Source organism: Saccopteryx bilineata, chromosome 5 (assembly GCF_036850765.1).
Source record: "Saccopteryx bilineata isolate mSacBil1 chromosome 5, mSacBil1_pri_phased_curated, whole genome shotgun sequence".
Classification (NCBI taxonomy): Eukaryota; Metazoa; Chordata; class Mammalia; order Chiroptera; family Emballonuridae; genus Saccopteryx; species Saccopteryx bilineata.
In genome coordinates, this window is record NC_089494.1 from 12,896,182 (window position 1) to 12,924,068 (window position 27,887).

Genomic DNA, 27,887 nt, shown 5'->3' on the forward strand with positions numbered 1-27,887 from the left:
AGGCTAAATTATTCAATTTAAGAAACTGTCATTTATTTAAAAACTGATCTTCCCTCATTTATGTGGTTATATATCAAAAACAAACAAAGACAACATAACGGACCTAGTTTATGCTAGTTCTTCCTTTCTAATGCCCTTGCCGGCCAAAATGAAGTTGGGGAACCTACATTGCTAACCCAGGTTTTTGACAATATTTTACCAGTTCGTGAAATCCAAGTGCTGGAGACTGGCTCCGTTTTAAAATAAAATTCATTTTATAAAAGTATACAAGTGTTTTTAAATTAAGTTACATACCGACTAAAAGAAAAATAGTGTAACTTTGGCCTTATCCATGGTAATACTAGCTAACAGGAATTGAATGGCTCTTCTGTGTTGAGCACTGCTCTCAAGCTTTTTAAAATGTATTAAATCATTTAAATTTCATAGCAGCTCAAGAAGGAAGTATTGTTATACCCATTTTACAGATGTGGAACCTCAGGCACAGTCAAGTCCTTACTCTCCAAAACACATAACATAGTTAGTAAAGTAGGAGAGCTAGGAATCAAACCAATGGCTCCAGAACAAATATTCCTGTATTAAAAAAATTGGGCCATATGAAGGTACAATCAATAAAAACTATTGGTTGTTGTATTCTAATGGTCATACAAATGGAAGTTCAATGACTCTACAGATTATAAAGGATCCAAGGTTCATACACAATTTAAATCATAGCCCCTCCCAATTTTACCTTACCAACCCAGTTCTTGATGACCTATTTTTAGCTTCAGTGTATACACAGACATTGCTTCAAGCAACATCCTCATTTCTTAATCTCATGTTTTGATTAGCAAATACAGAAAAACAAAACAAGAAAATATATCTTCAAATAGAGCATTTCAACCAAGTAGGGGATGAAAGTATACACTCAAATGTAGTCATCAGGATTAAGTTAATTTAGGGAAAATTCAACCTTATAGTAAACAAATAGAAAAGTATATATTTCAGTTTATCTGGTGTTTTTAAAATATATATATAACTCCAGCTTCCAAATGCTAATTTAAAGCATTAAACCCTAGCTTCCAAAATAGATACCTATCTCAACAGTAACTTCTTTCTTAAAATGAGATCACAGACATTAGTGGGAACTCACATATTCCTCTGTAGCATCAGAAACCAAATATAATATCATTTAGACAAAGAGGCAAATTAGAAAGTAAAATTCAAGACTGATGAATCAAACTAGACTTTTGATTACAATAAAAAAAAGTCCAATTTTGCAGCAAATTGAATCAAAGACAATTATTTTGTCTTCCAATACCCACAATACTCTTGGTAGTGGTGAAAATGATTGTTAGGTTAAATAATAGGTTTCTACCATCCTGTCTTATATTTAACACCATTTCCCAAAATACTGCGCTACCATTAAGGGAGTTGTCATTTTATTTAAACGGTATGGAAAATAAATTTTAATACTAAGAAGTCCTGGGTCCCTTAGAGAATATCAGGGATTCAAGAGCCCCTGAGCTTCTTTAGTTTAAGGAAATTTTGTGGGTCAATATCTCTACCTCTCAGTCCGGGAGTTTGGGTATGCATATCCAATCCGAATACCTTGTTAAACATATGGGAGCCTAGTTTCTGACATTACAGGCGATTCCTGAACAAACTCTTCCTTCAACTTTCTGGCTTCTGCTCAAGTACCCACCCCTTGTACACATGCCCCAGAAAAACAGAGGAACCAGTTCTAGGATGTAGTTATCCACCTTGCACCCAACGCTCCTCCCCGAGACTATCCTCCCGCCCCAACCCCAGCCCCCGCCCCGCCTCCGCCCAGCCCAGCCCAGCCCAGCCCAGCCCAGCGGGAACCCAGCCCTCTACAGTCCGGAAAAAGCTCACCGAACTTCCCCGCCCACTCGGCCCACGTGACCAGGACTCCTCCCCACCCCCGCTCCACGTTCCACCAATCAACAACTACCTCTACCTAGAACCCGTCTCCGACGCTCCCCTTTCAAAGAGGCGATTTACTCCTCCCACCATAAGCCCCGCCCCGTCCCCTATCTCCCCGCCCCGCTGGTCCCTCCCACTTCCTCAACTCTTTATTCCCCTCCTCCCCTTCTGTTGCCCCCTCCCGCGTCCGGATTTCGCCCCGCCTCCCCCGGGCTACCGCGCTAGCCCTCTTCTCGCGATATCTGAGCGTCCCCACGCGGCGGCGGTCGCCTCCTCCTCCCGTCCTCCCACCTCCTTCCCCCCAATCTCTCTACTCTCTGGCTCGGCTCCCTCCCTCCTCTCCCCTCCACCCTCTGGGCCGGATCTCGTCTCGCTGAGGCGGAGGAGGAGGAGGAGGACGTTCGGCTTGCGCAGTGAGATGTTTGTCCGTCGCCGCCGCCGCCGCCATCGCGGAGGAGCGCGATAAAGGGAGCGGAGCCGGGCGAGAGGGGGACCCCGCGGAGCAGCCGCGCCAGCGCAGCCCCCCAGCCCAGCCCCGGCCTCGGGAGCCCGAGCCGCCGCCACCCCCGCCGCGGCCGCGCAGGGGCCGGCCAGCTCCCCAGCCCAGCCGGGGGCCGCGCCGCCGCCCCCCAGCGTCGCCCCTCGCCTGCCGCCCGCCTTAAATGTGACACCGGCGCCTCGGAGTGCGACCCAGAGCCGCCGCCGGGGAGGGGACGAGCACCATGTCGAATCTGAGCAAAGGCACGGGCAGCCGGAAGGACACCAAGATGCGGATCCGGGCCTTTCCGGTGAGTCTCCGCTCGGCACCCGGGACCCTGGGGCCGGGGACCCGGCCGGGAGCCGCACGCGAGCCCCGTGCTGAGGTCCCCCAACAGGCCGCAGGCCCGCCTCCCCTCCCCCCAGGCCGCTGGCCGCGGGGCGCGAGCCGGCCCGGCAACGGGGCGGCGCGGGGCCCCGGCGCGGCCGCCCTCTCGGGCCGCTCCCCGCGCCCGGCGACAAGCCCGCGGCCGGGGCCCCGCGCTGGGGCCACCGCCTCCCCACATTGCTGGGCAGCAGGCCCAGCCCCTCGCTCTCCTGTCCCCGGGACGCGCGGACCTGCGGGGATGGGGACTGGCGAAGTCCTCCGTGTGTGCGGCCTGTGTGTAACTTTTCCCGTGTGGTTCCGTGGAGGTTTAACAGAACGCCCCAGCCGAAGAGGTGGCCGGCCAGCCCTTTAGGACGGTGAAGGCTCTGTCCTCTTTGCTTTCCCTTCCCCTCCTCAGGAAGCGCTGTGCCTCCAACCTGTCCTCGACGCAGTGACAGTTGTTCCACGTAATGCTCACTCGTAGTATACTAACAGCCTCAGGTGTATTTATAGCATCTTTCATCGCTTCCAAAGCACTTTACAAACTCTCCTGTGCAGGAATCGCCTGCCCACCTATAGGAACGTCAGGAGAAGCAAGCGGGAACACACGGACAATTGGTTCTCCATTTCTTAGCCCTGGAAGCCCAAAAGAACGAGTAGTCACCATCCTGGTTGCTTCACTCTTATAGGTGTTAGGGACTGCAAGCATAGCCTGTTCAGAAACTTTTTCTTTATAGCATTAGGTTGAGTCATGCGCTTCAAGGTGTTTAGTATATTAGGGTATTTCTTAGGGTGTCATAACTAATTCAGATAGTCAATGGCAAGCAATTAAAATGTGCTGTGGTAACAGAGAAACTGGACACACTTGCTCATGTCGCTACAATAACACGTATATGTCAAGAGAGACAAAGTGGCAACTAAACAAGGTTTTAAGACAGTAAAACTAGAGAAAGATCTTGGGTTTTCTTAGAACATAGGAACATATTGTGTAGACTCTACACAAAAGGGGGGTTTGTACTCACTTTTTAAGCCATGATTTTTCTAAAGTGTAGTTTGCAGTGAGGAAAGACTTTATTAATAATATTGTAATTAAGTAAGAAAGTCATCCAAAGAATTTGACCTCCCTGAATTCTTAAAAGAATACACCTCATGCAGATTTCTGAAATTGTAGTAATATAAATACTAATGTCAGTGTGTGGAATTGCCCCTCTTTATGTAAATAAAGGTGGGATGTACTCAGGAGAATTAACTGTTTTGAAGGGATTTTGAATTTTTGAAGTTTTTTCCTAAGTAAATGTAAGACACTACAAAGTGAGAAATGGTGACAAAAGAGAACTAATAAAGTCCACTAGCATGTTTTTCCATGTAAGGGAACAATGGGCTGGGTTTATGAATTTGTGAGTAATGTTAGTTTTCCAACCAAATCAGCTCTATTTTTTTAAGCAGAATTTAGAATTACTTAGTATTTTAAATAATTTCAGACATGTTTTCTAGAGAAAGTTTGTTATTCTTGGAGTCTGAGTTCTTCTGATTCTCGTTACTAAAATGTGGAATCGCTCACATTTGACAGCAACTCAATTTATGTTAATATTCTGAATAACAAGTTGTACTTTTATCTATTGTCTCTCTCGTCTCTGTAGCTTTGCTTATGTCTACCTGTTCTCTCCTATTCCTTCGTTCATTCAACAAATACTGAGTACGTGTGCCAGGCACTGTTCTAGGGACTTGGGATGTATCAGTATAGCTTGAAAGACCGAGATCGCTGCTTGTTAGGAGAGAATTTCCTTACTCCTTTAGCTGAAGAGTACAATATTGTGTGATAGCACTAAAACTAATATTTTTAATAGTATTACAGTTATCAGCTAATTTGGACCCTTTCTATCTGACTTGTTGCCCTCTCTGTCTAAAATCCTTCAGTTTATGACTAGTGTTTGATATTCATTAATTAATATCTGCTAATTTTAAAAGCAAAGTGTTATCCTTTCATAATTATTAATACCATTCATAAGTAGTTCCTAATGAAAAGAACTGTTAAAGGTTTTTAATACATACATTCTTAAGTCCTAGTTCCTTCATTAAGGATAGAGATAGCCTCATTGGTATGGCGTTTCACATTGATAAATGAGGACTTAGAGACCTTCAGAATTTTCCTTTTCTTCCAAGTTAGTGATCTTTTGTGTACCTGTAGTCTGCATGTACCTGTAGTCTGCACAGATTGCTAGTCCAGAGTGGGAAATACATAGTGTTCCATAAAGAAAAAGTATTGTTTATGTGTGCACATATGTACATACAGATACTGGATTTTACATTACCATTTGGATGTATAGTCACTATAATTTAAGGGACATTATAGTTTAACCAAAGGTCTTAAGTGCTCATTTCAGATTCTGTTTTATAAAATTGGTGTGTGAAAGGTGTAAAAATATGTTTGGGGATTTTTTGTTTTCATTGCAAAAGAGAGTGGTAAGTGAACTTACAGGATATTTTATAGTCATGTAAACCTGTTCCAGGTACAAGTTCTTTTTAATGTTTTATAAGTACATATTTTAAGTGTTTTTGCATCATTATTCACAAGAATAAAAGTTACAGCATACCAGTTTTATGCATGATTTACATTTTAAGTAGACCTTTTCATAAGGTTTCAAGAGAATTGGTTCTTTTTAAGATGAAAACAATAAGGAACTTCCTGTATAAATTGTTGATGGAGGATACGTTTATCTCTGTTTTTAAGCTTTCCTGCAGTGCACAGAATGTATGTCCTTTAACATCTTTTTGTTTTTTGGGTACCCAAAGTAACAGCAAGGGCCACAAAACCTTTTTAAGGTAGGAGACTGTAGTTGCCTAACTCCTGGAAACAATGTGGATTGGACCAGAGAATGCTGCCTCAAGAAGTTCCTGCTTCTCTTTCCTTGCTGCTGCCATGTGTCTCACTCCTGAGCTTTTGTTCCACTATGTGGGATTAGTTGCTGTCAGATGAACCTTTTGTTCTTATCTCTGAAACGCCATTCCTCACCATCTGTACTGTCCAGGGTTTTGTCCACATGAGCTTGAAAAGTTTGATTGGCTTGGAGGACATATTTGAATGGAAGTGCTAGCCTCTCCTGTGATTTGCCTTAATTGGCTTAGCCTTCAGTTTAAGACACATTTTGGAAGTGATTGTTGTTAGCGTGTCATCTGGAAATGACTTCAGTTGCTAGTTTATAGAAGCATGATAATCACAATAAAGAATCTGTGATTGTGATGTCCACACTATAATTCTAGATGAGCTTACCAGAGCTCTATCTGTGTGGCATGGACAGGGAATGATGTGGAGGTTACTGTTAGATGTAATCCATAAAGTGACTGACATTATTAGTAAGAGATTGAATTTTAAGATTATTTTTGATGTACTTAAGGGCACAAGAACTTAATGACATTTGGGGACAGTTAATGTTTTTGTTTTTCTCAGGTACATAGTATTTGCCAGATTTGGGGAAACAGCTTTCATCTTCATAATAGGTTTCTCTTTCTTAGGAAAAGTAATTATTGCCTAGAACTACCTGGACTATACATACAGGAAAACTGAATAATAGTTTTGCAAATCACACAGGGTGGGGAGTTAACTATAAGTTTGTTTTTCATTCTCTGATATTTTCTTACAGAGAAATTCCAGAGTAAAGTTTAGCAGATTCATTAAAGTGTTGCTTACATTTAGATTAATTCTTTCTTTTTAGTAGTTTTAGCATAGCCAGCTATGTATCAATAGTTGTAGTTAGAAGTTGAAAAAAGCATAAGGTAGTTACCTATAAAGTATTTATTTTGCATTAACTTCTTAGATGGCAGTTCAGAGGAACCTGAAAAAATTGTTAGTACCAATATTGAATTTGAAACTATTTTTGATAGTATAGATACAATGTGAAAATTTGGTCTTTTAAATAATGGATTAGTCACAAGGTTGATTCATTCAGACAAAATAGAGAAAGCTTCATTTGTTTGTACATCATTCATTAAGTAATAGAATTTTTTTAGTTTAGGAAGATTATATACTTAGCACTAGAAAAAATAGTATTCCTTTTGTATTACAAATTGGGAGACCTTAGAGATAATTTTTTGCTGTTATTTTCATTCAAGGTTATCTTGATATTCTTTAACAATTTTGTTAATTTTTGTAATAAAAGTTGCTGGACAACTTGTAGTTTTAAATAATGCAACTTTGAGAATAGTTATTTTTTATCCATTGTAAAATCAACAAAAAAGTAAGAACAAGTTACTGAGATGAAAAGTGAATTATAGTTCTTGTCAATCAGTGTATCGTGAGAACTGTTCAGTCATAATCTTTCAAAGCAATGAATTCATTTTAGTAGCTTTTTTGATTACAAGTGATGCATATTCATGATAGAAAACTTGATAAATACCTAAATTTAGAAATAAAGAAATAAAAATTATCTGTAACCCTACCACTTGGAAATAAATAGTATTAAAACATTTTGATGTGTTTCCTTTTAATCTGTCATACACATGTGAGCACAGAGTAAAAGTGAGGTACTGTATCATTTTATATACTGCTTTTAAAAAATACAGTATATTATTATACATATATTTTATGTTAAATGTATTGAAAACATAATTTTTGATGACTAATACTGTATAATACCTCAATTTGCTTAATTATTTTCTTTGCCAGGTATTTTGATTAATTCCAGTGAATCCATATTTTCTCTTCTAAATAATGCAGCTGTGACTAGGCATATAAATATTTGAGCTCATTTTGATTATTGAATTACTGGGCTAACTATAGTTGATATGTATTACCAAATTGACAGGTAATAATAGTATTACTGAATGCTGTCATGTGCCATGCACTGTTCTCTGTGCTTTACATATATAAACTCATTTAATTTGTCCAACTCCACAGAATACTACTATTCTCATTTGTTTTCCTAACGAGGCCTTGAGAGGTTAAGTAATTTGCTTAAGGTCACTATACTTAAGTGGCAGAGCTGGGATTCTAAACCAGACAGTCTGGCTCTAAAGTGATGCTCTTAAGAATTAATTATACCTTTCACGGTTGTGGCATTTTAACTTCTGTGTAGCAGTGTCTTAGTCAACATATATGTTTAGTGAAAAGAGTAGTACTTTAATGCTTTAATTTATATATCTTTGACTACTTGTGAGACTGCAACTGTGGATAGCCGAGGGAATTTTTAGTTAGTTTTGTGTTAAGAGTGTTCACTGTATGTACAGTCGTAGGAATATGCCTAAAATGTAGAGAGACTGAGTATAGGAGTGAGGGCTCTGGCTTGCAGGGGTCTGAATGTCACTCCACCTTGCCTCGCTGTGTTATCTTGAACAAATTCATTAACCAGCTAGCCTGAGTTCTCTCCTCTGTAAAATGTGAGTACCAGTAGTACTACTATACAGGGTGGGTGGGACATAAAGAAAAGAAGGGATTAAAATAGTACCTAGCACACAGTTAGCTATTGCTATACCAGCATGTAGCCAGGATTATACTACAGTTTAAATATTAAAACAATGTTATTTTTGCAAGTAGTTATATGGATATACTATATTTTTGTCATACTGTCCTTTTTTGGTACAGTTTTTAGAACTTACATGTTGAAAAGCCTGTAGAGTGGATTTGTGAATGACACCAAGAAACTGTTGTCAAAGGATATAGGTTTGGTACCACTGGGGCACTTCAAAAGAATGTGGCTGGCTTTTAGGGGATAGATTCAAAAGAGAAGTTCCAATAATGAGTTTCACATAATCATTGGAGTAATTGATTGAAGATGTAAACACTCATTTGGTATGTACACTCTTATGTACGTTAAATTTTTATCTAAAAATACACTTTTTAAAATTTCATACCAATTTTTTCTCCCTTCTCCACACTCCTTCTCTACCCTCCTTTTTTGTTTCACTTATGAACTAACTAGGTGTGGTCCCTCCCCAAAGCTTATACCAGACACCCTTTTGAACCACAGAGCACTTAGCATAGTGTTATAAACAGTGTGGGTGGTTATTGAACAATTGATTAAATGAGAAACTAGTTCATTAAGCCAAACCATAGTAATTGATTTATTTGGTAAATCGATACAAATAGTACTCTGAAATGTTTGAGCTCTGCAACTATAGTGTAAGTGAAATCTTAAGATATAGCAGGTCATTAATGATTATGTTGCACTTTCCTCAGCCAGCCAGCCTAGTCTTCTGAAACAGTAGATAGGATGAGGCATTGACAGCAGCCTTGCACTGAGCGGCAGAAGGCTTCATCTCTGGCCCAGTGTTTTCTGTGTATGAGCTGTAGTTTACATTTTGCTCTCTCCACCTTGACTCTTTGCTCCCAATCTGTTCACCTGTACACTGTGAACCCCTTCTTCACTCCTCCAAATCCGTGGCCTGTTCTTGGGATTCTTAGCCTTTTCATCTGAAATCTTTGCTAAGGATACAGGCTTCTCTTGAATAGAGGTGTCTGTTTTCTTTATATCCTTGAATCACTGGGCCCAGGTGCCATTTATTGGCATGTCCGTCACCACTTGTGGTTCAGGGCCTTGTGAACTGTTCTTTCTGAGTGCCTTTTATGACTGTGTTCTAACTTCTTACATGTGCTTCCTCAGTTACTGAAAACTTTAGAACCTTCTCATTCTCTTGTTTAAGTCTTAACTTGATCCAGTGAATATAGACAAAGTCATTCATTTATTCGATTTAAAATGCATTTATTATATGTTTCTACTAGGGGTCAGGCACATGATATACAATGATGATCAAACAGACCTGGCCTCTTCTATATTTGTGGTCTTTACCCTGTTTTGGAGCTTGTCATCCTGCTACTTTAGAAATCTTAAACTCCAATATTGCCTTCTATCCTAGCTCCTCCATTTATTAGATGTAGGAGTTGAGCAAATCACTTAACCTCTGTCAGCTTCCTCTTTTGTAAAAGAGAAAAACAATAGTACCTACCTCATAATGTACGAATATAATTAATACAAATTAATAGAATTACTAGAATTAATACTGTAAAGCTCTTAACAGTAGTACCTGGTACACAGCAAGCATTATAAATGAATGTATGTTGTGATTATTACATAATTATTCTATTGTGCTCGTTTCCTTCTCCCACTGAGGTCCTCTTGGATCTCCAGAGGCTCTTTCACTCTCCCCAGCTGGGTGCCTGTTACAGTTGTTCCTTCTTTCCTGCTGCCTCCTCAGAGCAAGGCCAGAAGAGAAGCATCTTGGATCATTCCACCTGTGTGCCTTTAGACTGCTATATTTTTTAGGCTATTTTGCATTCCTGATGAAAATTGCAAGGCACGGTGGTCTTTTTAACTTGGCTGGGCTCTTAGTGCCTCTGGCCAATTTTTTTGTGTGTCTCTTGTAAGCTCCCCCTCCCTTCTCCTGCATGGGCTATTCCAGACTTCAGTCACTACCCTTAAGCTCTTTAGTGAGAATTCTCTTTCTTTTTCAAAAAGTTTTACTGCTTCACTGAAAACTAATGTTAACTTGTGTAAGTCCCTTCAACTTTCTTCCCTTTCAGTCACCTTCTTTAACCTGTATCTTGAGTCATTCTCAGCTTTGCCTCGCAAGTCTCAGAGAAGGAGGATGTTTCTTGTCCTGTCTTCCCTATCTTGGTAACTACCCTGGTCTGTATGTTCTGTAGTAGAACATGATGTTCTTTGTCAGTGCAGTACAGTAGTGTCCCAGCAGCGCCCAGTGGATGAACTAATAGACAGTTTTTTTCTCATCTTGAAGATGGGAACTATAGCAGTCTTTCTCACAGATTGTGAGGATTAAAAGAAATAATGTCAGAAAGTGCTTTCTAATCATGGCATCACTGAGAATTTTCTAATCATAAAATCATTTTCTAATCCTAAAGTCACAATTTTCAACTACAAGTGTAATGTGTTTTATGTGGGATAGTTCTTTTCAAACTCTCATAAGGTCTTATATTAGGACCCAGGAACAGTGAAGTAAGTGTCTTCAAAAATCTTCCTCTCTGGTAGTTCAGAGTAGTTCCTGCATTGCCATTTGTACAAGTTGTTTAGCCATTGCTATAAGGTCAGTAGTCATTAATCCAGCCTTTTTGAAGTTAAGGATAGCCCTACTTGCTCAGGTTGATAAAGTTAATAGGAAATTGAGAACAGAGACAGTAGTTGCCTTAACCCAGTGGTTCTCAAAGTGTGTGCCCTAGAAGATTTCCAGGTGCACCTTATGGTATTCCAGAGAAATATGTGCCTGTTGGGAACCAAAAAACCAACAGGGTTTTTGGAGTTTAGATTTTGGGGGACAGAGGTGTGGGGAATTGGCTGTAAGCTGACAGTCTGCTCAACCCCCCCACCTCACTTGCCTGATTAGGTTGCAGAAGACTGTTAAGCTGTGGTGCTGGATTGTTTACACTACCCCCCATGTTCCCCGGAAAGAGTGGAGGCAAGTTTCTTCAATCTTTTGGTATAAAGTTAAGATGATATGTATGGTGGCAGTTTTCTGCACTCAACACAATTAAGAGTAAAAAAGAGAGGAATTCTTCAATGTATTGACAAGGAAATGAGAGTTTGCCTTTCAAATATATGCCCAAACATTGAAGAAATCGTTGGGACACATCAGGCTCATGTTTCTCATAAACACAAGAATGAAAAAATTTAACACATTTTGCTCAGACCTGCCAAATTTACTAAATCTTACTAAGAATGTATTTATATATATATATATATATATATATATATGGATAACTCTTGTCGTTTTTTTTATTTTTAACCCCTTTTTTACAAATTCTAAAAAGCATAACATAAAAATGTTTTTTAATGTCAGAATAAATTTAATTTTGTTGTATTTATTTTGTTTAATTACCATAAAAACATGCTTGGACTTTATATTTTTTTCTTTAATATTTGACTTCATTATTATAACATATTTCTCAGAAATTTGTATATAGTGTGCCTACAATTATTTATAGGATTTTAAATGTGCTCCAACTTCAAAAAGTTTGACACTGCCTTAACTCCTAATCCAGAGCTTTTACTACAGGAAAGCATTACTTTTAAAGTTGAAAATGTGATTGAGTAGAACTTCTTAATTTGACTTCATTTAGTACTTGTAATCATTGAGAAAGGAATGGACCCAAATTTGGTCTTTAAATGAGAAAGACCTACTTCTAATCAAAGAGTAAAGACTTCAAAGGGATATCTTTAAGAAAATACAACATTCTTTAGAGATACTTTTCTCTAAAAGCAAGCCATTTTGCTGAGAGGAATACTTTCACAGTGATTGTAAGTCATTCTTATCTAAAGCAGCCCTTCACCAGCAACATTTAGCCTCTTGTTTGCCCTGTCCTCTTGAAAGTAGTCATGAAAGATTTCCTTTTTCCTTTCCAATATGAGAAGTTTATAATATTAGTAACTATGACTTGTTGAATGCTTTACCTTGTGTTAGGTTCTGTTTTAGGTACTTTGAACTAATTATTTCAAATCCTCACAACAATCTTTAGATGATGTTAGTCCTGGTTTAAACCTATCTGGGATTTGGAGACCTAGTGAAAAACATTTATATCAATGGAAGGGCAGAGCTGGAATTCAGATCCCAGGCATGTCTAACTCAAAAATTTGTGTTGTTTCCATTGCACCATATTGACTAATTATATTCTGTTAAGAATTTGCTAGATTCTGAAACATTTATGTTTTTTTAAAAAATTTATTGATTTAGCCTGACCAGGTGGTGGCGCAGTGGATAGAGCATCGAACTGGGATGTGGAAGACCTAGGTTCAAGACCCCGAGGTTGCCAGCTTGAGCGCAGGCTCATCTGGTTTGAGCAAGGGGTCACTCGATCTGCTGTAGTCCCCCCCACCCCAAGGCACATATGAGAGATCAATCAATGAACAACAAAAAGCTGCAACGAAGGATTGATGTTTCTCATCTCTCTCCCTTCCTTTCTTTCTGTCTCTATCTGTCCCTCTCTCTGACTCTCTCTGTCTCTGCCACCAAAAAAAAAGAAAAAAAAATTTATTGATTTACTAGAGGGAGAAAGAGAGAAACATCACTTTGTTGTTCCACTTATTTATGCATTCGTTGGTTGATTCTTGTATGTGCCCTGACTGGGGATCGAACCCACAACCTTGGTATATTAGGTTGACGCTCCACCCAACTGAGTGAGCTACTTGGCCAGGGCTTTGAAATATTTAGTTTCTTAATAGGAATATATTGGAAAATTCTAAGCTTTCCATTTAAATTATTAGCCAGGGATGGATCCAGGATGCCTTGAAGTTTATATAATGTAGTACTATCTATGAAAAGAAATCAAAATTAAGTTCTGAGCCTTGGAAGGAACTTTTTTTTTTTTTCAGACTTAAGCCTCACTCAATTCAAGGTACAGGCACCACTCATAAGAGTAAATGTTACAAGAACTTTTAATCAAAGTATATATTCAGTAAAATTTGAGTATATACATTGCTTAAAGGGGCCTTAGTGTCTATTTAGTCAAAATCATAACCTAGAAGAAAGACATATTAATTGTCATATTTATGAGTCAAGACGTTCCTTTTTAAATTATAAGGCTGATTAGCACACATTTGTTCACTTCCTTTTTTCAGTTAATAGAACTTTATCTTGTTAAGTATGTTAGAAAAAAGTGATTCATTGAAGTTACTGATATATGTAAATACTTTAATATAATCTTGAACTTTTTTGTCTTTGAGACTATACTAAGAAGTTTAAACAGTGAAATGAATTTTGAAGGACAAAATTCGACATTTTAAAATGTTTCACTTTTCCTCGTGGTATATGCAAATAAGACAAAAGTGGTGTATTTTTTGGATGAACCCCATCACTAGCCAAATAAACAAGTGACTTATTTGCTATTTGTATTTTAATTTTTAAAAACAATAAAGGACTTAAGAAAGAATTTGTTCAAATCTTATTTACTAGATGAGGAAACAGAAATAGAGAGAACTTTTATTTATAGAAGAACCATGACTTTAGAACCCTGATATGCAGTTGAAAGTTTTTTTTCTCTAGACCAAACTGAAATAAGCATTTGGCTATAGAGATGGAGTGTTAATATTAGCCTATTCAATTATAAAATAATTTTTTAATGTTTTGAGCACCCAGGCATTTTGAGTTGATATGACCATAAGGTTCAGCTAACTTAGGGTACTTGGACTCCTTCATTGCTCTAACGAGCCTGCGATCTTGAAGAAGGCTCTTAGCCACAGTTTCCTCATTCGTAAAATGAAGAGATTTTAATTGGGGATTATTCTAACTCTAAATATTTTTATAAAGGTATCATATTTACACATAAGTCTAGGAACTGAATGCTAGTGTGGTCTGTGGCTTAAAATGTTTTCTGTGATGTTGCAAAAGTCACCTCTTTTCAGCCTTAGAATTTCTTTGAAAATAGGAATGGTATGTTTCAGTGGTGATGGTTAAATCCTATGAGGAAGCAGTGAGAAAGTTAGCTGTTTTCTACATCTTTCTGTGTGAGTTGGTAGTTTTAGAGAAATTTTGAGCAGATTTGGTTACAGTTAGGTTCATTCATTTAAAAGACAAAGCTAAACCCTGGCTGGTTGGCTCAGTGGTAGAGCATCGGCCTGGAGTGCAGAAGTCCCGGGTTCGATTCCCGGCCAAGGCACACAGGAGAAGCGCCCATCTGCTTCTCCACCCCTCCCCCTCTCCTTCCTCTCTGTCTCTCTCTTCCCCTCCCGCAGCCTAGGCTCCATTGGAGTAAAGATGGCCCGGGCGCTGGGGATGGCTCCTTGGCCTCTGCCCCAGGCGCTAGAGTGGCTCTGGTCGCAACAGAGCGACGCCCTGGAGGGGCAGAGCATCTCCCCCTGGTGGGCATGCTGGGTGGATCCTGGTCGGGCGCATGCTGGAGTCTGTCTCTCCCCGTTTCCAGCTTCAGAAAAATACAAAAAAATAAAAATAAAAATAAAATAAAAGACAAAGCTAACTGACAATTTATACTATTTAATGTGTTTTTATCTCTTCCTTTGGATTGTGTGTAGTTGATTCTAGTGTAAACTAATTTGTTAATTGCCTTACAGTTTATAGAGCTTTTTACACATCATAGTTTTAGAAAAACTGGTTTACCCATAAAAAAAAAGACTTAGTGACTTCAGCTAAAGAGAAGACAGGATTGTCAATTTTGATTAAAATCAATAATTTTAGACTATAGGATAGAAATATGGAAGTCAAACATACGTTCAGATGTATTTCTCCCTGTAATATTAACTACTGCTTTTTAAAAATTTCACCCCAAATATGAGTCCTGTTTTTCTGTTATTTCTGTTTTCCAGATGAGTGTTTAAAGAGTAATTTTATATACAGGATCCTTAATAGTGTTTGGTGTTTAATAGTATATTGAGAGATACAGCAAATGTTTTTATTTCTTAAAAAAATTTTTATTGATTGATTTTTAGCAAGAGAGGAAGGGACAGAGAGAGAGGGACAGGAGTGTTGATCTCTTTTTGTATGTGCTCTGGGGATCGAACTGGCACTCTCTGTGCTTCAGGATGATGCTCCAACCAGCTGAGCTATACGGCCAGGGCATGTTTTTATTATTTTAAGGTATGGATCATACAGATATAATAACTAATTGAATAGGGAGGATTTCTAATTGTAATGTTTGAAGAATTTCAGTCAAGGTGAATGTACTGTGTATTCTGGATAAAATGTGTTTCAGGGTGGCAAGTAACATCTCTTTAACACCAATATAGGATAGTGACAAATTCCTTGCTTCAGTGAGAGAATACTTAAGGTTGTATCTTTTTGTCGTCTTCATCAGACTGAAATGTTACATATACATTTTTTCACAAATGTATAAGTAATTCACAGAGACACAGTTGAAATAATACTGTATTGTTTGAAATCTTAAGTCAGTCATTATTTAAATGGATGCTAATAGGCTAATCTGGAAGCTTGATTTATGTTTTTGAAAAAAAATTGTTTCAGATTCTCAAATTGATTTTTGAACAGCTTACTCATGCTGAGATCTGAAATGCAGATTATAATTGAACCTTCTGTTGATGATTTAGCTTTCTCATCATGTCACTGTTCTATAATTTAATGATATTGAGGGCCAACTGAGGGTAGATCAGACTCCAATCGTCCCAAGCTACTATGCTTTTTTTTTATTTTTTTACTTTTTTTTATTATTTTTTTTCTGAAGCTGGAAACGGGGAGAGACAGTCAGACAGAGTCCCGCATGCGCCCGACCGGGATCCACCCGGCACGCCCACCAGGGGCGATGTTCTGCCCACCAGGGGGCGATGCTCTGCCCCTCCGGGGCGTCGCTCCGCTGCGACCAGAGCCACTCTAGCGCCTGGGGCAGAGGCCAAGGAGCCATCCCCAGCGCCTGGGCCATCTTTGCTCCAATGGAGCCCTGGCTGCGGGAGGGGAAGAGAGAGACAGAGAGGAAGGGGGGGGGGTGGCGAAGCAAATGGATGCCTCTCCCATGTGCCCTGGCCGGGAATCGAACCCGGGTCCCCCGCACGCCAGGCCCATGCTCTACCGCTGAGCCAACCGGCCAGGACCAGCTACTGTGCTTTTTTAATTGATCATCTTTTTCTCTCTTTCTTTGACATCACTTTATTAGTTTTGGCAGCTCAGTCCCTCTCCTATCAGGTCTCCACTGGAACTAAAGAGAAGCAGTTAAGCAGACATCAGTAGTCTTAACGTTACGTTCAGATTTATGTCTTTAAAACTATATGTCTTTTCAGTGTAGTAAAAAAATTATTAGACAAGTGCTGTGTGCCAAATGCTTTCACAAAGTTACTTAATTGCCACATAATACATAGTCTTTCCCATTTCTCCCTCCACAAGCAGATGAGGAAAGTTTGGAAAGTTAACTAACTTGTCCAAAGTCTGAATGTTTCCCATTGGGCTGTTTTCCTCAAAGTTTGGATCTTTGATTATATTCTTGCTGGTTGAGGTTGCTTGAAGATTAACTGATGGATAAATAGGATTGTAGCAGATGTCATGAATTATTATGTAGTTATCTGTCATCAAATAACATTCATCATCATTAACAATAACTGGACTGCATTTAAATCATATTTTTGAATGTTGTCTAAGCATTGTGCTGTGGATTATAAAAGAAAATAAAAGAAAGGAAGGAAGACTTTATATTACTCTGAGATGCTTACAGTCTGGGAGAGAACTTGTTTTCATAATTTATGGCATAGTTGTGTTTGACTAGAACACTGCCATTCCTCAGATATTTGTACCAAAGCAACATTTTTTGAGGCTGAAGCATAAAATTAAGATCAAGCATTTTTCCTTGTTTATTTTTTTCAGCAATGTCATTCTAAATTGCTTGGAATTTCAAATTCTCACCCTTTTCCCCCACCCACCGTGTTCTAAATTTCTTGTAGAAAATTATTTGCAGGGGACTAAAGACTTCTTGTCCTTTGTATATAGTGAATGTGAAGGATACAGTTCTCTTCATTTTAGTTTTAATTGGCTCATGTAGTAGTTCTCTCCTATTCTTAGTAATTATTCGACCTTCAAGATGTGTAAGTATATGATAGAATTACATCCTTTCAAATTCAGATGTTTTGAAGGTTATGTGTTTGTATCATTTGAAGTAATGTAGATGTAAAACTAGAGATGTTTGTGAAAGACAGCCTTATTTTTATTATTGGCACTTCTTTTTTCCCCACTGATGGGAGGTGGGAGGGAGAAAGGGAGGGCGGAGGGGAGGCAGAGAGAGGCATCAACTCCTTGTTTCACTTGGTTGAAACTATGATTGCCTCTCATACCTGCCGGGACTGGAGATCAAACCCGTGACCTCTGGCTCATTGCTGAATCCAATAAGCCACCCGGCCAGGGCCTGCTGTTGCTACTTTCTAAGGAGGGAATTTTAATACTGGATTGGCGAAAGGTAAAGGGAAGGTCACGATGTGGTTTTTAAAAGTGTTACTAAACCTTAACAATACTACTTAGTTGTCTTTCATTTAAAAAACTTTTTGCCTCTTTTCCTGCAGAGTAAATTTACTTTTAATGCTGATCACTTTGTAACTTGAGCTTCTCTGGGGATAGATACTGAATATACCTAACAATTAGCAAATATTATATATTTGTGTATATATGTGTGTGTGCATTTCATTTTATCATTTTACTGTTTTATTGAAATATTGTTACCAAATCCCTTCCTGAGTATATTTGCAGTTATTGCAACAGAGGTAATCACTTTTATCAAATGGAATTAAAAACCCACTCTCATAATTTAGAATAGTTAAAATAAGAACATTATAATTTTTTTTAATGTACTTAAAACTAGGGCCTTTAAAATTTGTGACAGCTAATGTTGTGTTCTGCATTAAGGATGGGTGAGTGAGAAATTAAAGTTTATTATTACATGATCATTTTGCAACTGTTGTTGACACGTTCACTTGAGGCCAAGACGAAAGCACGTAATGTAGGAATTTGTACTTGAAGCTAATTTCCTTTGTATTGTTTTTGGACTTGTTTAATTTTGGGAAAGATTGTAGCATATGGATCTTCACCTTAATGACCTTTTCCTCTCACTAGTTTCCTTCCAATTAACATTTATTAATAAAGTTCATGATTTTGCAGTCATGTGAGGTATTTAGTTAGGTGGATGGAAAATCTGAAAACATTTAATACCTGAAATTTGAGTTTGTTGTCTGCACGTTGTACTCTATTTGAAAAAGACATTTTTGTATTTAAAAATTGTTCTTTGCTATTGCTAAGCACATTAAAATATTCTTCCATGTTACTGTGCTTAGTAATTCAAATGTTCATGTTTTCAAAATTGCATTGGTGTAACATATGTAAAACAATTTTATTCACCAGACATTTTTTAATGGCCTTCTATGTGACATTGAAGAAAATGTACCATCCCTTAAGTATCTCATAGTCTAGTAAAAAAGATGCACAAACATATTATGAAGAAGTATGGGCATGTAGTGATGCATATAACCTGAGTATTATGAAACAGCTGAACAGGAGTCATTAGCTTTGCTTGAGGTCAGAAAAGGATCCCTGGAGAACGGACACCTGAGCGGTGTTCAGAGGCTATGCGAAGAATCAGATGCAGAAGCAGCTGAAGAGGGGGCTTAAAGAAGACGTGGGAGAGTGGGGAGCAGTGGCAGTGGTCCAGATTTACCATTGGTTTAATGATGGGGAATAAATGCAAAATAGGTAGTGGTAAGTGAAAAATGAAGATTAAGTAGGCATGGGCTAGATCTTAAAGTGTTATGATCCCTTTTAAAGTATGTAGGCCACAGCCCTGTCATTAATGAAAGATGGGTTTGGCCAGGGGCATGATGCTCACATGCTTATTTTAATGGTAATTTTGAGGAAGAATGATTCCAAGAAGATGTTAGAGTTCATGAGTTCATGGTGGTTGTAATGCTCTTGTAGTGATCGAGAAAGTTTTAAAGCAATAGTATTCAGAATGAAAGAATGGGGCATATTTGGCCTGTAGTTAGTAGCACTTGAAAATGGATGAGAAGGGGTTGAGAGAGAGGAAAAAAGAAAAAGGTATGCTTCTATCTTGTTATAGCTAGGTGGTTGTATTGGTACTGCTGACTCTTAGATTCCAGGAGGATGATTTGGGTGGGTGGAGAGTGAGTTTACCATGGATTTTGGACATGCTAATTTTAATCTTTGGAGCATTTGATTGAGGGTGTCCAGCAGACTGTTGAATAAAGTAGTTTTAGGCTTTAGGAGGAACACCTGGGCTGGGAATATAGATTTGGGAGCACTTAACATATACACCAGTAATTTATCTTCTTTGAGATGTGGGTCAGACTTCTTGGGAAATCTAAACTAGAATCCACCACCCAGAAAAGAAGTATATGCACATATTTGCAAAGTTTTATATACAGCAGGTGTCCCCAAACTACAGCCTGGCCGCATGCGGCCCCCTGAGGCTGATTATACCCCCCCCCCCCCCCGCACTTCCGGAAGTAGCACTTCTTTCATTGGTGGTCAATGAGAGGAGCACTGTATTGGCAGCCCTCCAACAGTCTGAGGGACAGTGAACTGGCCCCCTGTGTAAAAAGTTTGGGGACCCCTGGTATACAGTGTTAGGAGGGTCCAGAATTCCTTGCCAATCTAGTCTTGTAAATTATAGAACCGAAGATGTTTGTGTAGTAGTTGTAACCATGACTTAAAGGCATCGGGACACAGTGCAGAGCAAAAAGAGCCAGGAAAGAACTCTCAGGATTAAAATGATTTAAATGCACTGGATGCACAGGAGACATGAAGTAGAGGAATACTATTTCTGAAAGAAGGCCACATTATACTAGCTTGCATTTATTTAGCATAGTTATACTCTTAAGGTACTTTTATTTTAACTTATATCTATTTATTTGCTAAGCTTGAAAAACTTTATTTTTTTCTGAGTTTGATGCCCATAGGTGAGAATTCAAGAGATTCTATCATTGAGCAGTTTTGTTAGTCAACATGAGGAATTATGCTGTGTCTTGGGCTGGGCTAAATTTATTATTGGTATTCTTGATCAATCTTCATGATAGTCCTTCAATATAGATACTGATATTAAACCCACTTTACATGTGAGGAAATAAAAGCTTAGAGAAGTTAAATAATTAGTCCAAGGCGACATGGCTTTGAGTTAAAACAGCCATGTCACAAATCCAGGCCATTCAGAAAGCAAAACCTGTTTTCTCTACTAATGTACCATACTGTGTTTACTAAGATAATCAGTCACTGGCACTGTGATACTACTTGACCATGTCAGTGGTACAAAGGAGTGTGAGGCGAGTCCAGTAGTATGGACTAGCTATGGGGGTGAATGAGTTCTGAGTCTGGTTTTGTGATTTGGGTAAATCATTTTATCTCTGCCTGCTTTTCCTTTGCTTAAAAGTATTTGTACCTGAGCAATCACCAGAAGAAACACTGTGGTCCTTCCAACTCTGCTTTATAAAGCATGAATGCAGAGGAAAAGACTAATACAATACAGTCTTGGATTATAAAACCACTTTTATTTATGTGAGAAAGTATTATAATGTGAGAGTACTTGTATAATATTTGAAGCCTCTTGGTTTCTATTTTAAAAATTCTTTAGTTTCTAATATAAAATTTAGTAATTTCTATTTTTGGTATATTTTCTAGCTTTCATGTTATAGAACTTGAAAAGATCATTTGAAGTTTTGCTAAACTTGGCAGTATAGTTATTTCTGGAGTTTATAGTTTACATACACTGTTCTTTCTTTTGATGTGTTTTGAATGTTCTTTCTTTTACAGTGTTTTATCTTTTGATGTGAAAAATTGAACCAGTGCTTGTTTGATATCTTCTTCATTTTTGAATTTTTTGCCCTTCAAAAAATTATTCTGTAATTATTCTGAATATTCTGCTTTAGGTGTGTGTCATTTATCATTAAGGGATGGTGTCTTAGGCTGCTTTGTTATAACCTCTGCATATGCTGCCAGCAGACTAAGGCCACATTGCACATATAGTAGTCCCCCTTATACATGGGAAAAATTCCAGTATCCTCAGTGCATGCCTGAAATTGCGGTAGTATCAAGCAACAATAATAGAACAGGTATAACAACGTTATATAAGAAAAGTTATGTGATTGCAGTCTATTGTTTAAGGGGATCCCTTGCTAAACTAACCCTTGCTCAAGTCTTCATACAGGCTCAGTGCTTTCTTGCTGTTGTCATTCAGAACACGTTTTTTATTTATGCCTCCCGCCCACAAATTGAATGCCTTTCTCATTTAACTAAGCACTTATCATGCACCTGGCTATAACTTTTGCTTAACTAGCACAAATTTATTTTTCCTTTCTGACAATGTCAAGGACAGAAGAGTCATTTTTACTATAGATCTTCACCACCTCAACATACAAATATTTTTTTGTTATTAAGTTGAAAACTTGAACATTTTCACTTGAAGGAAGCACTTTATAGCTTCTCTTTGGCATATCCAGACTGCCAGCATCACTGCTCCTGCACTTTGGGGCCAGTATTAAATAAAATAAGGGTTACTTGTACACAAGCACTGTGAGACAGCTATCTGATAACCAAGATAGCTGCCAAGTGACCGATGGGCAAGAAACATAGAGTGTGGACATGGTGGACAAAGGGATGATTCGCATGCTGGGATGGACAGGGCAGGATGGTGCAAGATTTCATCATGCTATTCAAAAGGCGTGTAACTTAAAATTAAGAATTGTTTATTTCTGTAATTTTGTATTTATTGTTTTCAGGCCACGGTTGACTGTGGGTAACTGAAACCACAGAAGGCAAAATTATGGATAAAGGAGACTACCATACATGGAGTGTTGAGGCCATTATTATCACATGGGCGCGTATATCATTTATTTGTGAAAAGTTATAAATAGTTACATCTTATTTATAATATATACGGTCTACCGGAAAGTTCTGTCCGTTTTTGGACTAAAAATATAAATTTTTACTGTCGATAAACTTTATTAAATAATATAATTGCCATTATTATTAATGATTTCTTGCCAGCATGAGGGCAATTTGTATATCCCATTTTTGAAAAATGTTTTATCTTTTGATGCGAAAAATTGAACCAGTGCTTGTTTGATATCTTCTTCATTTTTGAATTTTTTGCCCTTCAAAAAGTTTTGTAAGGACAAAAACAAGTGCTAGTCAGAGGGTGCTAAGTCCGGGGAATATGGTGGATGTGACAGAATTTCCCAGCCTAGTTCTGCAATTTTTTGACGAGTCCCCAAAGCAGCATGTGGCCTGGCATTATCATGATGCAGTATGATGTTCTTCCTATTGAACATCGCTGGCCTCTTTTCTTGGACTGCTGTCTTTAAATTATCCAGTTGCTGACAATACTTCTCCAAATTGAGCTTTTAGTTCGGTTTTAAAAGCTCATAATGTATTGACCTCGAATGCCCTACCATATACACAATATTCTCTTATTCAGAGTCAAATTTGTTTTAGAGGTGGAAGGGCTAGGTTTTCCGGGTTCACAATATGCCCTTTTCCTTATGATGTTTTCGTAGGTAATCCACTTTTCATCCCCAGTTATCATCCGGTTCAAGAAGGGCTCGATTTTGTTCCGAGCAAGCAGAGATGTGCATATGACGACTCGATCATCCAAATTCTTCCGACTTAATTCATGTGACACCCATCTTGAATATTTCCACACCAATCCTATCTTCGGAATATGGTCCGAAATGGTTTGCTGAGCTGAATTAAGCCTTTCTGCGATCTTCGATGTTGTCAGAAAAGGATCTTACTCCAACATGGTCTTAACAACATCGTCATTGATCAAAGATGGTCGCCCAGAACGTGGCTTATCAGAAAGGTCGAATTCACCTGTTTCGAATTTTTCGAACTATCTTTTGCATGTCCTATCAGAAACTGTACCTTCACCAAACACTTTAATAAATTTCTACATGCTTCTGTAGCATTTCTTCCTTGTTGAAATTCGTAAAAATTACAGTGGCGTATATGAACTTTATCCGTAGCCATGGGTACACTATCGCTTCACACATAAGTGAATCAACTTTGTTTTAGTTAATTTGCTATGTCAGTATGTATACATTAAGTGATAAAAATAGAGAGGCACACATGCGCCAAATAAACGTGCTTATGTGTCGAACTTGTGATAGAAACGGACAGAACTTTCCGGTAGACCTGATATATATTTTTTAAGTGCTACAGAAAAAGATTAGAATAATAAGACTCAATTTGAATCCTCTGCCTTAAGAATCCTCTTGATTGATAGTTCAGCTGATATTTTATTTCTAGGGTGACTGAAAGAACCTACAGTATGTCTGTAAAGTCATGGTGCACTTTTGACCGGTCACAGGAAAGCAACAAAAGACGATAGAAATGTGAAATCTGCACCAAATAAAAGAAAAACTCTCCCAGTTTCATATCTATTCAGTGCAGTTCGATGTGGGCTCACTCACAGATTTTTTAGGGCTCCTTAGGTGGCTATCCCCTATAGCCTCTACAGACTCGTCACTGACTGATGGCCTACCAGAACGGGGTCTCTCCACCAAACTGCCGGTTTCCTTCAACTGCTTATCCCACTGAGTAATGTTATTCCTATGTGGTGGCGCTTTGTTATAAACGCGCTGATATTCACTTTGCACTTTGGTCACAGATTCAAATTTAGCAAGCCACAGAACACACTGAACTTTCCTTTGTCTCGACCACATCTCGACTGGCATGGCCGTGGGCTGCTCCGCTGTATACATGGTGTTATGTCATCATCTGCACATGTGCACATGCTGCCACATCATCCTACAGAAACTGGGAGGGTTTTCCTTTTATTTGGTGCAGATTTCACATTTCTTATCTTTTGATGCTTTCCTGTGACTGGTCAAAAGTGCACCATGACTTTACGGATACACTGTATTTTACCTCCTTACTTCTTTCTCTTTCACATTCATACCCATTAGACATGGCTTGGAGAAGGGTTTTTTGAACCACTTTATGGAGGTTGCATGATTGGCATACAAAAAAATGTACATATTTAATGTATGCAACTTGATGAGTTTGGAGGTGAGTCCTGTGAAACCGTCACTACAGTCTATACAGTAAGCGTATCCTTCACTTCCAAAGGTTTTTTTCTTGCTCTGTTAGGAGTGAATTCTCCTAACTTAGTGATTTCAGTCCAGTTCAGATCAGAAATGAATGCAGAACTTGTAAGATACAGAGCATAAAAAGAACTCCTTTGCTATGAATTAACAGGAAAGCATTCAGTCAACAAGTATAAGTGCCTGTTATATGCCAGGTATGATTTTAGTGGGTGAGAGATTCACCAGTGAGAAATATTCCTGCCTTCATGGAGCTGATATTTGGCTGGGATGGAGGGATGCCAAGAAAAGAAATAAGGAATGTGGGGTTGGAATTTGAGGGTCTCTAGTAAGAGGCATTGCTATTTTAAAAAGAGTGTGCAGGTAAAGCTTCATTTTAAGGTGACGATTGAGTAGAGTTTTGAGGTTGACGAGTGAATAAACCGTGCAGCTATTTGGGATAAGAACCTTTCAGAGACAGTATCAGATAGAAATATCTTAAAGCAAGCTTGATTGGCGTATTCCAAAGCAAGGAAGCTGGTGTGACTGGAGCAGAGTGAGCAAGGAGGACTAGCTAAAGTCCAAGATTATCAGGTGGAATAAGGTTTTTGTTGGCTAGTCTAAGGACTTCGACTTCAGTTCCAAGCAAAATGAGAAGTCACTTGAGGGTTGTGAAGAGATGAGTGACATGATTTGGTTTATGTTTTCAGAAGGTCAGTCTGGTTGCTTTGTAATAATAGGCCAAGAGCAGGAACAGATTAGTTCAGAGGCCGTAACAGTATTTGAGAGATGATGGTTTGGACAGGGCTAGTAGCAGTGGCCGTGGTGATTATGTCTTAGATTCTGGGTACATTTTGAGGGTAGAGGCAACAGAAATTCCTGTTGAATTAGAAAGGAGGTAAGGGTGTAAAAAGGGTTACAAGCTTTTTGGCATTAGCAAATGGATTGGACATTTTCTCGGTTGGTGAAGACTGCATGAGAAGCGACTTAGGGAAGAAGACTAGGGTTTCTGTTTTAAACTTGATATCAAACATTCAAGTAGAATAGGAAACTGAATATATAGCTCTGAGATTAAGGGAGAGGGCCAATCAAATAGGATATATACATTTTGAGGTTAAAGTCATGAGAATAGATGATGTCAGCTTTGCCTTTTTAAAGCAGTGTGGGTAAACAAAAGGTTCAGAAAGTGAGCTGTAAGGTTGGAGGTTGTGATGAGTAAAAAATACGGTAAGCAGACTGAAGAATAGGGGCCACTGGATAGAAGGCAAACTGAGAGATTGTAGTGCTTGGAAGGCAAGTGAGGAGTCTATTTCAAGTAGGAATGAACAGTTCTTTCAACTGCTGCCAGGTAGGTCAAGTAAGATAAGAACTGAGACTTTCATCATTAAATTTAGCAATGTGGAAGTCACTGGTGACCTCAGGAGTAGTCTCAGTGAAATGGTAGAGGTAGAAGCCTTACTAGAGGGGCTTTAAGATGTAATGGGAAAAATAGGACCTGGGACAGTCAACATAGAGTTCTCCTTCTCCCCTGCCCTGCAATGTTGTGTTACTGGTGAAGAAAGAAGTTAGGTGGCGCTTGAGAAATATGTGGAGTTGTGAGGACTTACCTGTTTGTTTATAGATGGGAAACTGGTTATTTTGAATGCAGATGAAAATTATGTAGCAGAGAGGAAAAAGTTTGATGATGCTAGAAAGTAAAGTTGCTAAACGGGTCTTTGAATAGGTCTGTTGTGATAGAACTAGAGCAGTACTTGTTAAACTTCATCCCGTGTATTTTATCACCTAGGGTTCTTGTTAAAATGCAGGTTATAGTTTTGTGGGTCTGTGTTGCAGTCTGAAATTATCCATTTCTAACAGATTCCTAGAATTTACCTTTGTTTTGGGTCCCTGTGCTATCGTTTGAGTATAAGAATTTGGCATTTGGGGCACAACTAGCAGATTATATTGGTATGCAACCAGTAGGTTAGTGGATATGGTGAGTTTGTGCAGCTTCTTTTCAGGTTGTTCCTTGTTTCCTCGGTGGAACAGAAAGTAAGTCATTATCTTAGTGTGAGGACGAAGGAGACTGTAAAATCTAGGAGAGTTGGGTCAGTAGATAGAAAAGTAGGATTGTAGGATTGTACGAAGGCCCCACTTGTGATTAGTGGTCATGAATTTAAACTGAGATAAATTGAGTATAGATGTATGTGTTAATTCTTCATTTGCTTTCTACCACTTGGGTGCAGGTGAAGTGTAGGTAGGCAGTTGAGGCTTAGAATGGCATGTACTTTGGAGGGAGAAAGAGGGCAAGTGACTTAAAAATGTTTAAAAGGTAGCTACACATGATGGACCGTGGAGTCTAATCTGGGAAAGGAGGAAGATGAGAGAATGGTAGGTTGGTAGGTTAAACAGAGAAAATGTGGCGGGTTTTTTGTTTTGTTTTGTTTTTGTTTGTTTTGTTTTTAATTGCAGGTCTTCTCCCAGTCTTTAATTTGCTCAGGAGCTCTATAAATCTTCAGGAGAGGAAATCTCTGAGCTTGTGTTGTACTAAATAAACTTAGGGGCAAGACGTCTTACACTTACGGCTAAAGCAAGTATTAACATCAAGGATTATGATTTTGATTTAAAATTTTGTTTTTAAACATTTTTATTTACTCATTTTAGAGAAAGGGGAGAGAAAGAGAAGGGGGGAGGAGCAGGAAGCATCAACTCCCAAATGTGCCTTGACCAGGCAATCCCAGGGTTTTGAACCTGCTGCCTCAGCATTCCAGGTTCATGCTTTATCCACTGCGCCACCACAGGTCAGACTATGATTTTATTTCAAGTGGAGGGTTCTGCTGAAAATAAAAAGGGAGGGATGTCTTAAAAGAATTTTTAAAAAATTGTTTATCAACTTTAAAACTTTTAAAATGTATTTTTTCTGTTAAAACAGATTGTTAATATCCTTATAAGTCATAGAGTTTTATTATAATAGTCATATAATAAAATATTTACTAAATGGACAAATACAGACAAATTTTCAACCATTGGTTTTTTTTTTTTTGTTTTGTTTTTGTCTCTTTTTCTCTCTTGGATATTACAGATGACCATGGATGAAAAATATGTAAACAGCATTTGGGACCTTCTGAAAAATGCAATTCAAGAAATCCAGCGTAAGAATAACAGTGGTCTTAGTTTTGAGGAGCTCTATAGAAATGCGTATACAATGGTTTTGCATAAACATGGAGAAAAGCTCTACACTGGACTAAGAGAAGTTGTTACCGAACATCTCATAAATAAGGTATCCAACTTTGAAGGACTGTTGCTAATTATATTGAAATTAGAAAATCCTTTATATCGTATTTTACTTCCACTAGAAGTATTATTTTTAAAGGCTCCAGGAAGCCTATAGAAATACTAATTAATGACTGTATTACAAAACCTTACTCAAAACTTATAATCAGCTAAATCAGAATTATTGATAATTAAAAGATAAAATTTGAGATCTATGACAAATATTCTCTAAGGAAGCAAACTTTAGTAATTTATAAATGTTTATTATGTTAATTATAGACCATTTTTTTAAATGCTTTATCAATATTAGCTTTTTCTAGTTTCTCTGTATAGTTGAAATATTAAAACTACATTGTTTAAGACATTATCTAAGACTTTTCACCATTTAATGTTGACTTTAT

The 27,887-nt window shown here is 38.4% G+C and overlaps 1 protein-coding gene across 3 annotated transcripts in view; it reads left to right on the forward strand.

Annotated features, from left to right (window-relative positions):
* The first annotated feature begins 2,207 nt into the window (after positions 1-2,207).
* CUL3 (cullin 3) overlaps positions 2,208-27,887 on the forward strand; it is a 110,325-nt gene continuing 84,645 nt past the window's right edge. Inside the window, exons 1-2 of one of the 3 annotated variants that reach the window (XM_066279029.1) lie at positions 2,209-2,711; positions 27,296-27,493. In XM_066279029.1, coding sequence (XP_066135126.1) covers positions 2,646-2,711; positions 27,296-27,493 — 264 coding nt within the window. In that variant the 5' untranslated portion in view covers positions 2,209-2,645. Of the gene's footprint in view, positions 2,712-27,295; positions 27,494-27,887 lie in introns of those variants that run through there. The other 2 variants (XM_066279030.1, XM_066279031.1) reach the window with 2 other exon arrangements.